General features: G+C 41.3%; 1 protein-coding gene across 10 annotated transcripts in view; it reads right to left on the reverse strand.

Annotated features, from left to right (window-relative positions):
* NUP214 (nucleoporin 214) overlaps window positions 1-15568 on the reverse strand; it is a 112539-nt gene that overhangs the window by 92341 nt on the left and 4630 nt on the right. For 6 of the 10 annotated variants that reach the window (XR_006692798.3, XR_006692797.3, XM_005580616.5 and 3 more), the window contains exons 5-12: window positions 14648-14718; window positions 12866-12929; window positions 12297-12400; window positions 10373-10479; window positions 9373-9439; window positions 6174-6300; window positions 4889-5050; window positions 479-953 (exon numbers count right to left, since the gene is read on the reverse strand). Coding sequence is in view for 6 of the 10 variants with exons in the window: in XM_005580616.5 (XP_005580673.3) it covers window positions 479-953; window positions 4889-5050; window positions 6174-6300; window positions 9373-9439; window positions 10373-10479; window positions 12297-12400; window positions 12866-12929; window positions 14648-14718 (1177 nt within the window). In the remaining 4 variants the exon portion in view is untranslated. The remainder of the gene's footprint in view (window positions 1-478; window positions 954-4888; window positions 5051-6173; window positions 6301-9372; window positions 9440-10372; window positions 10480-12296; window positions 12401-12865; window positions 12930-14647; window positions 14719-15568) is intronic. The other 4 variants (XR_012424243.1, XR_006692799.3, XM_074016243.1 and 1 more) reach the window with 1 other exon arrangement.

Below are 15568 nucleotides of genomic sequence, written 5' to 3' on the forward strand. Positions count from 1 at the left end.
AGCCACGGGACTTCATAGGGACTGTCAAGCAGAAGAATTACCTAACGATTTACAGTGTCACAAGATGACTTTGTGGTTGTGTAGACAGCAGTTCAGAGTGAGTTAAGGGTAGACACGGGAGGAAAAAAGACAACAAGGGATTCATTTCCCTTCCAGGATACATATTCTGGATTGCTTCTTTTTTTAAAATAATATTGCCTACATTTATAATGTAAAAAAGCAAAACAAATATCTGAATATAAATCCCTAGTAGTCAAAAAAATAAACAAATAAAATGCTAGCTAAGAGACACTTCTGAACTCTATCCACTGATGAAATGTCAGCTTTTTATGTTGGCTGAATTTCTGTCATTTGCAAGTATTACTCTGGGTAAAAAATCCTACTCAGTAACTCCTCTCACAGTGACTCTACTTGTAGCAAATAACATCTAGTATTTCTACTCAACCCACAGAAGAATCAAACTTTAGAAGTGACTTACTTTTCACTCAGGTTGACTTTGACAGCAGAGGTTGAGGGTGGGAAGGAGGGCTTCACTGCTATATTTGGAGCAGACATACTTGGCACTGGTGTACTTTCCAGGGTAGGCTTAAAACCAGATGATCCAAAGGAGAATGAGGCAGCTGATGGACCTGTGGGAGACGCTGCAGGGGTGAGGGCTAGGGAGGCTTTAGAAGGGGGAACAAAAGAGAAGGTTGATGGGCCAGGGCTCGGGGCTGCTTTGGAGCTGTCAGAACCACTGGAATATGAAGATGGCTCCCCAGTGACGGTAGCCGATGACTTCAAGGATGAAGAACCAAAGGAGAACACAGTGGGGGCTCCACCAGCAGGAAGCAAAGAAAAAGTGGCAATGGGAGCAGCAGGTGACGAAGGTGGCAGAGAGGCAGGGGCTGCAGCTGCAGAAGCATCCAGTTTCTGTGGGGCTTGAGAGGAGGTCGGGGTAGTGGGAGTACTTCCTGCAGTGACAAAAAAGGAAGGAAAATGTTAACACCATAACAGTGAGGTTGACATAATAGAAAGAAAGTGGAAAAGAATTTGTGGTAGAATGAAGTCAGGAATGTTACTAGTTGAAGAAGCAAAAAGAACAGATGGGAACACAGTTAATGTTGGAGTTTTCAGGTGGCATGAGATAAATGAAACTGAAGGAAAACTAAGAAAAGACATTAGAATAATTGGACTTCATGGACTTCTCAGTGCTACTATAGCACACAAAACAATTTAGTCACTGCAACATTTCATTAACAACTGGGAAAAAGTTTTAATTCAGACTTCCACCTTATTTCACTAAAAGTAATTCCACATAAATACACATAGAAAGTCACACAAATACATGTATCTCAAAACAAAGGAGACAAATTGACAGATGTTAGGTCTCAGAATCTAACACCTTGATAAATTTAGAAGTGACCAAAAAAAAAAAAAAAAAAAAAAAAAAAAAAAAAAATCGCAAAGGGAGAAGGTTAAGATTTGTGTAAAAAATAGCTACTCAGGTATCATAACTAAATGGTAACGAACTAAAAAGATCCATAGCAAATGACAAATCAGATGTTTTCTATTTTTTAAAAAGCTCATACAAATTGAGAGTTTAAAATTTCAGGACTAATAAACAGGGAATCTAATTCACATAAACACATTTAATCTCTCTCATCAAAGAAATATAAACAAGGTACATTTCTAATTTGTCCTCTAAATTATAAGAATTTAAATACGTATAACCCCTTACGTTTGGATGGGTAAAACAAGCCTGAAACTTTTTATCACTGGTAGGTGACTAGTAAGTTTTTTAAAGAAAACATTTTGGCATTGTATAAAAAACCATAAAAAACAGACCCAGTAATTCCTCTTCTAAGAATAAAGCTTACAAAAATAATGCAAAAAATGAAAAAGATATTTAATGCAATCCAAATGGTTAGGGGGGGGAAAAAAAGTCAGTGGAAGGCTGGATGCAATGGCTCATGCCTGTAAACCCAGAGCTTTGGGAAGGCAAAGCAGGAGGACCCTTTGAGTCCAGGAGTTTGAGCCCAGCCTGGGGAACAAAGTGAGACCCTGTTGCTACAAAAAATACAAAAAAAATCAGCCAGGTGTGATGGCTTGTGCCTATAGTCCCAGCTATTTGGGAGGCTGAGGTGGGAGGATCACTTGGACTTGGGAGGCAGAGGCTGCAGTGAGCCGAGATCCTGCCACTACACTCCAGCCTGTGCAACAGAGTGAGACCCCTGTCTCAAAAATGAATAAATTTTTTTTTCTATTTTCCAAACTTTCCATAAGGTAAAAATATTAATCTTTAAATTAAATAACCAACTAAATAAATAACAAAGGAATACTTTGTGTCAGTATTTTCTATTTATATTAATAGTTAATAGAGCTTGGCTCTTCCAAATTAGCTAAGATGGCAATTTATCTTCATGGAAGACACTATGTCTAAAGCAATGTAGTAATACGTAGGATACAAGTATGAAAATACCACTTTCTGAAAACAAAAATCCAAGTAAACTGTCACTTTGATGAAAGTATAATAATGCAAGCAAACCTATTCTGTTAATACTTCTTTATACAACAGATATGGAACCAGCAACAATTAACTTCTGTAAAGACACACATAGATGTTAAACACTTCCATGCATATTAGGCAAACTGACATGAAAAATATATACCAGACCCTAAAGAAATCATTAGCATTTTTTCCACTGAAAATGAACTGATTATTGGAAAACCATCATGCTACTACTACTTCTGATCAATACCGCATTCTTGGAACTGCAGTGTAGAAACAGGTGGAATCATTAATGTCTTCTGAACCCATGAAGTAGGTGTTAGCTACACTTAGCTGACAGGACCGACACTCTCCCTGCAGGGGCTCTATTACACTCATCTGAACACAACTACTACCTCTGGACAAACGGTGAAGGAAGAGGGGAGTTTCCCTAGGAAAAGCTAACAGTAAAACTGGCCTCTGATTGTGCTCCAGTGTTGAATGCGCTAGTAGCAAACACTCAGAAACAAACCTCGTCCCACAGGCTCCTAATCTCACAGTCTGCTCTGCTTATTACAGACACACCAGGCAGCTGGGTATAGGTAGTTCATGGTACCCTTATTCATGGCTGAATAAAGAGGAAAAAAAAACCCAACACAAAGAGTACACACTATGAATAACGGACTACCCTGATACAACACTCTGCAAGCCATCTGGTGTATCACTTGGGGTAGTGCTGCCAGTTGTTAGGGCCCAAGTATCTGAGTGGCTCTATTTGGGATATACAACTCACTGTGGACTGGGATGCAGTGAGAGAATATACCCCTAAGTATTGTTAACCTTATCCAAACCAACTGGTCATACATTTTTGCTTAGATAGGAAACTGGTCATAATAGAAGAAAAAAATGTATTAGTTATATACTCACAGAATTCAAAGAGAGAAATATTAGTCAAATTTGAATATATGAAACAATGATCTTTTTAAAAGTTTTATATTTTCTGGTCAGGCACAGTGTATCATGTCTATAATCCCAGTACTTTGGGAGGCTGAGGCAGGAGGAACACTTGAGTCCAGGTGTTTGAGACTAGCCTGGGCAACATAGTAAGATCCTATCTCTATAAACCATTTAAAAAACAGCTGCATATGGTGGCGTATGCTTGTAGTTCCAGCTGCTTGGGAGGCTTAGGTGGGACTGCCTGAGCCTGGGAGAGTAAGGCTACAGTGAGCTGTCATCATGCCACTGCACTGCAACCTAGGCAACAGAGTAAGACCCTGTCTCCACAAAAAAAAAAACGTTTCTTTTCACAAGTGATACAAATGTCACTGTAAACATTTTTAAAATACAGACTAATATTTATATGTGTGCACTCATTTTCATGGAGGATAGGTACCAAAGTGTTGACTGTGGCCATTGCTTGATGACTGATGGGCTTTAAGTGATTATGGTTTTGTATGCTCTCATTTTCCTCCAATAAACATCTATTATTTAAGTAATGTTTCCAACAGGAGAAAAAAACCTCAAGAAAATATAAACAACAAAAATATCCATGTTCCCTTCACCCAGAAATAACCACCATTTAGATTTTAAATTCATCTCCAAGTTTTTTTTCTATGTATGTTTTTTTCTCATACAAAAAGGAACACAGAATATAGGGTTTTGTTTGTTTTTTTTTTTTTGTGATGTATTCCACTCACTCCTTCCCAGTCAATAAATGTAACATTTATAATTGTTACATGGCATTTCACTGTAAGACTATACAATCATTTCTTTTTTTTTTTTTTTTTGAGACGGAGTCTCGCTCTGTCGCCCAGGCTGGAGTGCGGTGGCCGGATCTCGGCTCACTGCAAGCTCCGCCTCCCGGGTTCACGTCATTCTCCTGCCTCAGCCTCCCGAGTAGCTGGGACTACAGGTGCCCGCCACCTCGCCCAGCTAGTTTTTTTCTATTTTTTAGTAGAGACGGGGTTTCACCGTGTTAGCCAGGATGGTCTCGATCTCCTGACCTCGTGATCCGCCCGCCTCGGCCTCCCAAAGTGCTTGGATTACAGGCTTGAGCCACCGTGCCCGGCCACAATCATTTCTTTAACCAACCCCCATGATTAAGCACAATGTCTTCTGGATGCACATCACATAACATAGAGTCTTAGAATACTGTTGGTAAACGACCGGATGCAAACCATCTGGTTGACCTTCCTTCATCTCCGAAGTAAAGTAATGGCTGCAGAATAAAGCTTGAGGGTAGGGAAAGGCAAATATGTGCATGCATGTTCAAAAAAAAGATTAGCGTGTGCCTTCCTAAGACAGACGAGCCTGGTAAAGAAAATCACTATGTGTCTTCACACCATGTTGGTTCTTGGAAATACTCTTGTGCAAGTCTCATGGTATTCCCTTACTGATAAAGCAGGCAGAGCCACATACCTGGTGACTTGGGCTGTCGCTCTCCTTCTAATGAAAGTCGCTCCGGTGTTTTGATGAGAGACTTAACCCCAGGATTTTGATTAATCATATAAAATGGACAAAGCACACCATCTGTTGAAAGTAACATGAGAACTGGAGTAGGAGGAAGAGTCTTTTCATCATCTGTTAAAAAAGAAAACAAAAGCAATAAAAGAACCAAGTCAATTTAAGGGCCTGAGGCTGGAAGGCAAAGACTGCCCTCAACATGAAGAGGGTTTAAGGGACTCATCTGAATAGCAGCTCAAGTTAGTTTGTTCTGATTTTAGACCTGAACAGCCTTCCATGCACCAGCTAAAGAGAGCTCCTGCCGCTATCAGATCGCCACCATCCTGCTGGGCCCTGCCTAGAAGCTCCATCAGTCCCCCAGTAGCTCTGACTCTCCCAAAGGTCCCTCAGTTTTTACGAGTGTCTCAGTGTTCAGGAGGTAGGCTTGGCATTCCCCTGACCAAGACAAGAGTATCTAGGAAGTACTTGGGTCATTAGGAAAATGAGACTAGACTCTTTGGAATGGACAGGACACAGAAAGATGAGTCAAACTACTTATTCCTCATTCACAGTTGAATGACAAGTATGTATTTTATCAATTAAGGTTTCAAGAGAATCAGAGCAAATGAGCTAATCAGAACAAATACTCCTGCCTAATCAGGGAAAGAACAAGCAACTTAATGGTGCCTGATGGGGACATCTCTCTAAACTTAAGTACCAGATGGCAAAGACTGCTTCTTTTGTGGCACTTTTACATTTCAATGACTACAGCATAGCCAAGCTACTGCAGGGAAGATCTATTCAAAACACATATCCAGGCCCTATTTGGAAATAATGGGCCTGAGATCTCTATTTTCTAATCCTTGCCTTCAAACCAAGTACTGGTGTGCAGTACCACATTCGGGTATTGCTTCTGTGGGAGGTCACCACGGAGTTGGACTGGACAAAGAAACCAAGCCATAAAATCCTGGCTTGTTCTATATTTCGACCAGATTCTAAGTACACCCAGACATGTGCAAGTGTGCAAACATATACCCACACATATACACAGTGTCTGGCCTTGGTCTCATCAATGAATATCCATTCAAATCAGTTCAATGTTGTCACAATACAGCCTATATCACTCTTCAGGTAGAAATGTGCTGCCAGAAGCTACAAGTACCCAGCAGAGCAGACTGTCAGTAACATGTAACTGGTGTTTCAATATTAACCCTAACTAGAAAGAAGACTATTTCTGCACTAATTACCAGGCTACACTTACTGATGGTGATTTCCACTTGGTTCGTATAGTCTACAGCAACTCCCATGGGCAAGGAGTCATCACTCTTGTCTGTCACGGGCAACTCGGCTCGACTAGAATCCTCCAGTAGCCAAGATTCCCAATTAATCTAAAAAAAAAAAAAGAAGAAAATGCCACGGTGGTTAGAGCTTTGCATTGGGTCCTTCTAGCACTGTTCAAATAGGAGAGAACAGAGATGCCTCACTTGGTTTAGATGTATGTGTTGACTAGGAGGCTCTGAAATCTGGGAAGATGGTCTAAAAGCCAGAAGTACCCCCAGCAAACGGGAAGTTAATTTTCCAAATCGACCCCCTCTCTATCTGTTCCTGGTGTACCAAGCCCCTGCCTTGTGAATAACCACTATCATGAACACTTTCTGAGGTGCGTTCCATGACAACTAGGTAGACTGCTGACCATGAGGGACAAATCCAACAGCTGCAGTCAGGCAGTCAATACCTGCTCCTAGACATTTTGGACTGGGACCAGGAACTCCAGCTCATCTCTACTGGAGTCTTTCACAGAGACGCATGTAAGGCTGGCCTGTGCTCAGATGCCCTGTGCCCAATCGTCTATAGAGACAGAGATAACCATAAGTTCTTCTCTTCCCAGTTCTTGGTACCAGCTCCTCAGAATGGTCAGCTTTCCTGTCCCTACAGTCCTTGAGAAAAGACTTTCTAGTAAACTTCCTTTTTGCTTAAGTTTGCTTGGATAGGCTCTGTCCCTTCCAACAAATGACTCTTGGTTTTTAAAATCACTAACAGTTTGCCTAACTTTCAGTGTTGACCAGACTGGGAAGCATGAATCACAGGGGAAGAGTGCTTAATGACTAACAAAGAAAAACAGGCTGGATGCAGTGGCTCACGCCTGTAATCCCAGCACTTTGGGAGGCTGAGGCAGGTGGATCATCTGGGGTCAGGAGTTTGAAACCAGCCTGGCCAACATGGTGAAACCCCGTCCCTAGTAAAAATACAAAATTAGCTGGGCGTGGTGGTGTGCAACTGTGGTCCTAGCTACTTGGGAGGCTGAGGCAGCAGAATCACTTGAACCCGGGAAGCAGAGGTTGCGGTGGGCCGAGATCACACCACTGCACTCCAGCCTGGGTTACAGAGTGAGAAAAGAGAAGAAAAGAGAAGAGAAGAGAAGAGAGGAGAGGAGAGAGGAGAGAGAAGAGAAGAGAAGAGAAGAGAAGGGAAGAGAAGAGAAGAGAAGCAAAAAAAAGGAAAAGAGAGGAGAGGAGAGGGGAGGAGAGAAAGAGAGAAAGGAAAAGGAAGGAAGGAAGGAGAAAGAAGAGAGAGAGAGAGTGAAAGCAAGAAAGAAAGAAAGGGAAAGCAAGCAAGCAGTTCAGGAAAGAGAATGAAATCACACTATGTGACTTAGCTATGGAACAGGTAACAGACACATTCATATTAAACAAAACAATCTCAACTTTTAAAAACAATCTACAGTTAAGATAAAGACGACTTAATCATTGTAGGGCAGAATGCAGTTTTACAAAAGAGAAGACACAGGTAACAACTGGAAGGATACTAAGGCAAAGGGTGGGAGTGCTAAGACATTCCTCTCACGAAGTGGAAGATCAAGAGTTACCACCAGGCCGGGTGCCGTGGCTCACGCCTGTAATCCCAGCACTTTGGGAGGCCAAGACGGGCGGATCACTTGAGGTCAGGAGCTTGAGACCAGCCTGGCCAAAAAAGCAAAACTCCATCTCTACTAAAAAATACAAAAATTAGCCAGGCATGTTGACGCAGGCCTGCAGTCCCAGCAACTTAGGAGGCTGAGGCATGAGAATCAATTGAACCAGGGAGGCGGAGGTTGCAGTGGCACCACTGCACTGGGTGACAAAGTGAGACTTGGCCTCAAAAAATAAAAATAAATAAATAAATAAATAAATAAAGATACCACCAGAAAGGAAGGTAAAAAACACCAATTAAAGTTACAAAGGTTCACCAAGATAAGAAATTAAAACAATGCTGTAACTCTTGAGAGGAAGGAGGGGACTGGGGGCCATATGTGAGCTAGATCATCATTTGCCATACAGTCAGTAAGGTCTAAAACTAATAACCAATTACTAGTCATAAAGCAGATTTTTCTTTAGGGATAAGGTGGCAGCATTATAAGAAAATGTTTACAAATTAAAAACGGTCCCCTCTAGAAAGCAAACAGGTAGGGCAGGGGTGATTCTTTTTTTATAAGCCCTTCTCTACTATTTACTTTTAAAAAACATGAACATAAATTATTTTGATAGAAAGTAAAAATAAAACTGTATTTTTAATGTGTGAACACATGAAATACTTCTGCTAACAGGAAATTATTACTGAAGTCAATCTAAGATAGTTCTAGAGCAGCAAATCAGATGGCTGAACTCTGGCCTCATCCAAAGGCAGCCACCCCTAGACAATGAGAACCATGCCCCTCCTAATGGGCCACCCGGCCACCCAGAAAGTGACAGATAAATGCCAATGGTTGAAGAGGCACAAAGTACCTATGCATGGGTGGAACACAAAGTCATATGGGGAGGAGAAGCACTTGTTTCTTATTTACAAGGGTGCACTAAAGATTTTTAAGCTCAAGGCAGTTTTAAAAAGAAGATTCCCCTTCTTTTGTTGTGCCCTCTCTGTAGTCAGTCATTCTGCATAATCTACAAGTGGATAGCGCACCACCACTACCTGGGCCCACCGTGTCCCTGCAAGAAAGACAACGTGAAAGAAGGTTCTTATATGCAAAGGTGCTTTGCTCTTTCTGACAGTTTTTCAAAGTCAAACAGAAAGTATTTCTGGTGAATCACAATTTAGTGTCATCTGCATGTTTTTCTTTCGTAATTGAGGATGGATTATTGTTAAATTGTATAGAAGGAGTAGGTTCAAGTAACAGGAAGAAAACAAAGATGACAAAACAGGACAAGGCAGAAAAAGCCTCCTATGCATCGGGCATACTCCGTTTGGAGGTTAACTGCATAGCATGTTTCCACAGACCAGGGATGGATCCTAAAAGAACAGAAGTGAAGGAAGTACTAAGTCTGACACCCGTGTTTCTCCATGCAATAGCCAAGCCATTTGGCCAAGGCACTCTGTCACTGAAGCTTTGCTGTCATGCAGAAACTTGATAAAACAGATGTGAGACAATGTACATCCTAACCACACGCAAAAAAGAAAGTACCACAAAAGTGACAAAAAAGATTTACCTGATCACTTTGTCGAGCAAGGATACTAACTTCTGTTGAAGCCGCAGATGCTGCCAGCACTAAATCCCTTAAAGAACAAAACCAGAGACCATTACATTCAAATACAGCAATAGTTCTCTAACTTGGGTCTGCAGGTAACATCTGTGAGGGCTGCCTCCACATATTGAGGAGAGAGTAAGGTTTTCTATCTGGTTTAACAAAGGTGGGAAGATTCTAGATATAAAGCTAAACTTTTTAGTTTCTGTGAGAAAGCCCTGTAGAATCAGCTCACTGCCTACCTACACGAAGACAAAGGAAAGACACAACAGAATCAAGTCAGAGTTCATAATCAATATGCCACCCAAAGGCAGAATAATGTAGCTAGAGGGATGGAAGCTTTGCTTTGAGTAATCTCCATTCCAGTGGGCAACTCTGCTCTCAGAAGGAAACTTTTAATATATTCCTTGAGTATCAGTATTTTCATAAGTCATCACTAGGGGTTATTGAGAAAATTAGATTTTCGAAATTAGTACGTATTTAATATAAATAACTCAAGATTGGGGAAAAAGAAATAATAGACATTATCAAGAATAAGCTGAAAAAACGTTCAAGGTATCTCAGCCTCCATTTTCCTCTATAATAGAAAAGATTTCAGGCTGGGTGCTACAGTTCACACCTATAATCTCAGTACTTTAGGAAGCCAGCCTGAGCAACGTAACAAGATCCCATCTCTACCAAAACACAAACAAACAAACAAAAACTTTAAAACTAAGCCAGGTGTGGTGGCATGTGCCTGTAGTCCCATCTAGGAGGCTGAGGTGGAAGGATCACTTGAGCCTGGGAGTTCCATGCTTCTGTGAGCTACAATCGTGCCACTGTACTCCAGCCTGGGTAATGGAGTGAGACCCTGCCAATCCATCCATCAATCAATCAATCAGAAAAGATTTCAACATGGGACAAGATGACTCAGCTGTGATCTTCCAGTGAGAGCAGGAATGCCCTGTCCAGACTCTCTGCTCACCATTCCTCAATGTAACTGAGGTAGTAATGATGCTGCCTCTCCGTGCAGCTGCCGTAACAGGGCTCCATAAAGTTCACAAATATCTCTGGGTGCTTTTCTTCTTTTTTCTACAATGAACAAAGCAAGAAAAAAATTAGGTTTTTCTCGGATCCTACAGTAAAAGAATCTCAAATGATAAATCATTTAAAGTTGTATGAGAATATTCACTCAAAGTCTAAGTCCAGATATAGGGACATGGTATAAAGGCAGCACTTAGTACAAGGAGTACAAACATTGGCCATCAAGCGAACCGCATTTAAACTCTGTTCTGCCACTTTCTGTCCATGAGAGAGGCAGATTTTTCAACCTTCCTGATACTTAGTGTTTTCATGTGTATGCTAGATCTCCTAAGCCTACTTCAGAGGCTACTGTAAGTGTAAAATGAAATGATACAGATAAAACTTCCAGCCCAGTACGTGAAACATAACTAGCAGTTAATAAATACTAGTGTTAATATTATCCCCTAGAATAGAAAAAACCTCTAACTAATCTTAAAAGAAGGCATCTAGATAAACATTTTAAAAATTCAACCTTATTAGAAACCCAAGAGTTAAAAACAAGGCATCTTTTTCAAATATCAAATTGGCCTCCCTTGACACCCAATCTCAAATACGTACCAGTCATCATCTATCCCTAACACAGCTTTATTTTCTCCATCACTCTTACCAGTCCTTGATCTCACACTTAGTATTAACTATCCCATTAGAATGTAAGCCCAGCCAGGTGTAGTGGCTCAGACCTATAATCCTAGTGCTTTGAGAGATCGAGGTGGGAGAACTGCTTAAAGCCAGGAGTTTGAGACCAGTGTGGGCAACAAAGCAAGACCCCACCTCTACGAAAAATTTAAAAACAGCTGGGTGTGTTGGTGCATGCCTGTGGTCCCAGCTACTTGGGAGGCTGAGGCAGGAGGATGGCTTAAGCCCAAGAATTTGAGGCTGTAGTGAGCTGTGATCACACCACTACACTCCAGCCTGGGCAAGAGACTGAGACTCTGTCTCTAAAAAATAAGTAAAAATTATCAACAACAACAAATTTAAAACCATAAAAGCAAGGCCATCACCTTGATCACTGCTATATACTCAGCTTTAAAGCAGTGCCTAGCACATTGTTGGCATTAAAAATTTGAGAGCAAACAAAGTAATTTTAAAAATCAAGATACTGTCTTGCTCTTCTAAAATTTCTTAATCGAGTTAACCAAGACCCATAGTTTATAACTTAAGCAAAATCATTTTTTTTTTTAACTTCATACCAAAACAATAGAACACGCTGTGGACACTCTAACTTTGGACCCCAGGCCCATGGTACAGCATGGAAACCTTATACCTGAAGTTGCATAATCACTGCCAGTAAGTAAAAGAACCTGAAATCAGGCCAGGTGCGGTGATGCACACCTGTAATGCCAGCACTTTGGGAGGCCTAGGTGGGCAGATCACTTGAGCTCAGGAGTTCAAGACCAGTCTGGGCAACATGGCGAAACCCCATCTCCACCAAAAAAAAAAAAAAAAAAAAAATACAAAAATTAGCCAGGCATAGTGGTATGCACCTGTAGTACCAGCTACTCAGAAGGCTAAGGTGGGAGGATCACTTGAGTCCAGGAGGTCCAGGCTTCAGTGCGGTGAGATCGCATCACTGCACTCCAGTCTGGGTGACAGAGTGAGATCTCATCTCAAAAAAAAAAAAAAAAAAAAAAGAGTTTCTTCAGATTGTGGTGTATTTTATTGTGCTCCTATGTAAGATGAAGAATTAACTATTAAAACTACATTTTCAACTTACAAAAAAAAAAAAAACACCCCACAAACACAAAAAAACCTTGAAATCAAAGCCTCCAGCTTTATTAGAAGACTTCTCTAATTCTCAAACAATGAAATTTCTTTCACATGCATACCGGCAGGAGAGCCATCACCACATCCGGAGACGTTTCCAGGGTCCCATCTGCAGCAGCATACACTATTGTGAAGACGTATGTACCGATCCACAGCACATCCAGAACTGAAAGACACATCTTAATCAGTAGGTCATAAAAATGACAGCAACCAGATGCAACCAAAAGCAACTTATGTTTGGAATAGCCACTGCATGCTATAATACACACTATGGATAAAAAAAAAATCAAAGGCCCAAATTTCATTGACTAAAAATAACTCACAGGTACAAAGATCCAAGAAGCCCAAACTCATCCCCAAATGGTAATTTTTCTGCTGGATTATAATCAGGGCAAATTATGAAGAATTGTAATAAAAAGTTGGGATCCATTTCATGTCATTTACCATGAAACACAGATGTCACCCAGAGGGCCATAATTTACACTGACTTAACTAGCTCTTTGAAATAGTGACATTATTCATAAAGCAAACACCAACACCTCACTGAGCAGGTACATTACATGATTTTGAATTTCCGTAATATACATAACATGTCATTAGAGGTCAGCCCAATAAGAAAAGCAGTTATTACCTCTGACAGGATGATCTGACTCATAAAACGGAGGACAAGGAATGACTTTTTTTTCCTGCAAAGTCTGAAAGAGATTTGGAGGGCAAAATAAAGTATCAAATGAAACAATCCCTAAACCAATCAAACTATCAAATCTAATCTATTCCTTAGATGCCACCTATTCCATCTCCTTGGCCAGGCGAGACTGAAGACACAGAACAGTGCTATCTACTTCCAGGACTTTGTCCTACAGAAATGTATGAACGTGGCCGGGTGTGGTGACTCACGCCTGTAATCCCAACACTTTGGGAGGCTGAGGCAGGTGGATCACCTGAGGTCAGAAGTTCAAGAATAGCCTGGCCAACATGGCGAAACCTTGTCTCTACTAAAAATACATAGCGCATTGTGGCGGGCACCTGCAATCCCAGCTACTTGGGAGGCTGAGGCAGGAGAACTGCTTGAACCCAGGAGGCGTAGGTTGCAGTGAGCTGAGATCACGCCACTGCACTCCAGCCTGGGCGACAAGAGCAAAACTCAGTGTCAAAAAAAAAAAAACAAAACGCATGAACATGTTCAGCTATAGGTAATGAGAGTAGTCAATGCAACACCATTCACAGCAGCAACACCACTAGCACTGATGCAGATAATCATCAATAGTGGAATAAGGCTGGGCGAGGTGGTTCATGTCTGTAATCTCGGCACTTTGGAAGGCCAAGGTGGGCACACTGCTTGAGCCCAGGAGTTTGAGACTAACCTGGGCAACATGGCAAAACCCTGTCTCTACAAAAAATACAAAAATTAGCTGTGCATGGTGGCAAGCGCCTGTAGTCCCAGCTACCTAGGAGGCTGAGGCGGACGGATCACCTGAGTCCACGAGGCTGAGGCTGCAGTGAGCCATTACGTTATCACAGCATTGCACCCCAGCCTGGGCAACAGAGCAAGACCATCTCTCCAAAAAAAAAAAAAAAAAAGGCAAACAGCAAAGCAAGAAAATTAAATAAATTGCATTATCTTTTTACAGGTTAGTGCCCTAAAAGATTATGTACCAAATTTCATGTAACTTTCGGTAATAACAAATAAGAAACATAACCTTAAACCCACACCACCTACATTCAGCACTCTGCTCCCCTCCTCGCCAGAGAACAGTCTCGAGGAAGAAGGCACAACAAAGGCCTTAGCACCACCTGTGAATCCCTCCTTCGTACCCAGGCTCAATAGATACATGTGGGTTCCTTGCAACTCAATTGATATTGAAGGATATTTGTGAACATTATCTCAAGAAATTCACAGGGAGGATGACAGAGTGCACATGCAACAACAAGAGTACCCATTTTCTTTAGTGCCCATAGTTAGAGAAACAGACCCTTAAAGACGGACTCAGTGAAAAGACAAATACTGTGCTTTAACCCAGAGTGATTCTGCATTATCAACATAGCTTTTTCACTCTTTTCCCTTCAGCTCTGTTTTTATGGAATGGACTGAAAGAGTTGGGGAACAGTGCATAGTGTATTATCGCATTTTACATAAAAAACAAAACAAAACAAAAACGCAGCTACACATAGACTGTTTGTATAACATCCAGAAAAGTCTGGAAGGCTACCTACTCAACACAACACAGTGGGTGCCTCTGGAAGGAGGACTATGGGAAGGAAGGGAAGAACTCCACTCTTCACTCACTGATGGATTTGTTACAATGAGTATAAATTACTTTTTAACAGGAAAAACAAGAAAGATACTCCCAAACCACTCCCCAAAAAAGCGAGCAACTTAAGAAAAATTCTGAAGTTCAAGATAAGAACTTACAGGAAGATACTGGACCACAGTTCCATTCTGTTTTCCCACTGCCAGCTGCTTTCCTTTGGGGCTCCAGCACACTGAGCAAAGACAATATTACCAAATAAAAACAAGAAAATGGAGCAAACCAATGAGATCTATCACACACAGCTAATTATCAATTCTCATTCCTCTGTCAGTCCATGGAAGATTGTAGGATCATCCCTTTCCAGCAAAGTGGAAAAAAGTAAAATCATTTTAACGACATAAGCCAATTGATTTATCACTGGGCTTACTGAATCGAAAGCTAAAAAAGCTGCAAAATACAGAAAACTCTGTAGTCTTTAGATAAGACAAGCAGAATAGAGAAGGTTTCCAAATACCAGGAAATCACTGGCCGGGGTGGCTCACGCCTGTAATCCCAACACTTTGGGAGCTTAAGGTAGACAGATCACTTGAGGTCAGAAGTTTGAGACCAGCCTGGCCAACACGGTGAAACCCCGTCTCTACTAAAACATACAAAAAGTAGCTGGGCACAGTGGCACGCGCCTGTAGTCCTAGCTACTCTGGAGTCTGAGGCAAGAGAATTGCTTGAACCCAGCAGGTGGAGGTTGCAGTGAGCTGAGATCGTGCCACTGCACTCCAGCCTGAGTGACAGAGCACGACTCCGTCTGAAAAAAAAAAAAAACAAATCATTCTCCTGCTCCCATTTAATATTTCAAATGCTTTTCCCCATGAAGGAACAAGTGACTTTCAGAGTACCACCATTACAGATCCAGAAACAATTATTCTCAAAAAACACTTCTAAATCAGCTGTACCAAAATATTTCTCCTGAAAACCCAAGTACATTCAGGTTAAATTATGTATGCTGCTTAGCTTCAAGGACATTAACTATGGGTATAAAGAATACTCTCAGCCGGGCACAGTGACCCACACCTGTAATCCTAGTA

This window comes from Macaca fascicularis, chromosome 15, assembly GCF_037993035.2.
Source record: "Macaca fascicularis isolate 582-1 chromosome 15, T2T-MFA8v1.1".
In the NCBI taxonomy this organism is placed as follows: Eukaryota; Metazoa; Chordata; class Mammalia; order Primates; family Cercopithecidae; genus Macaca; species Macaca fascicularis.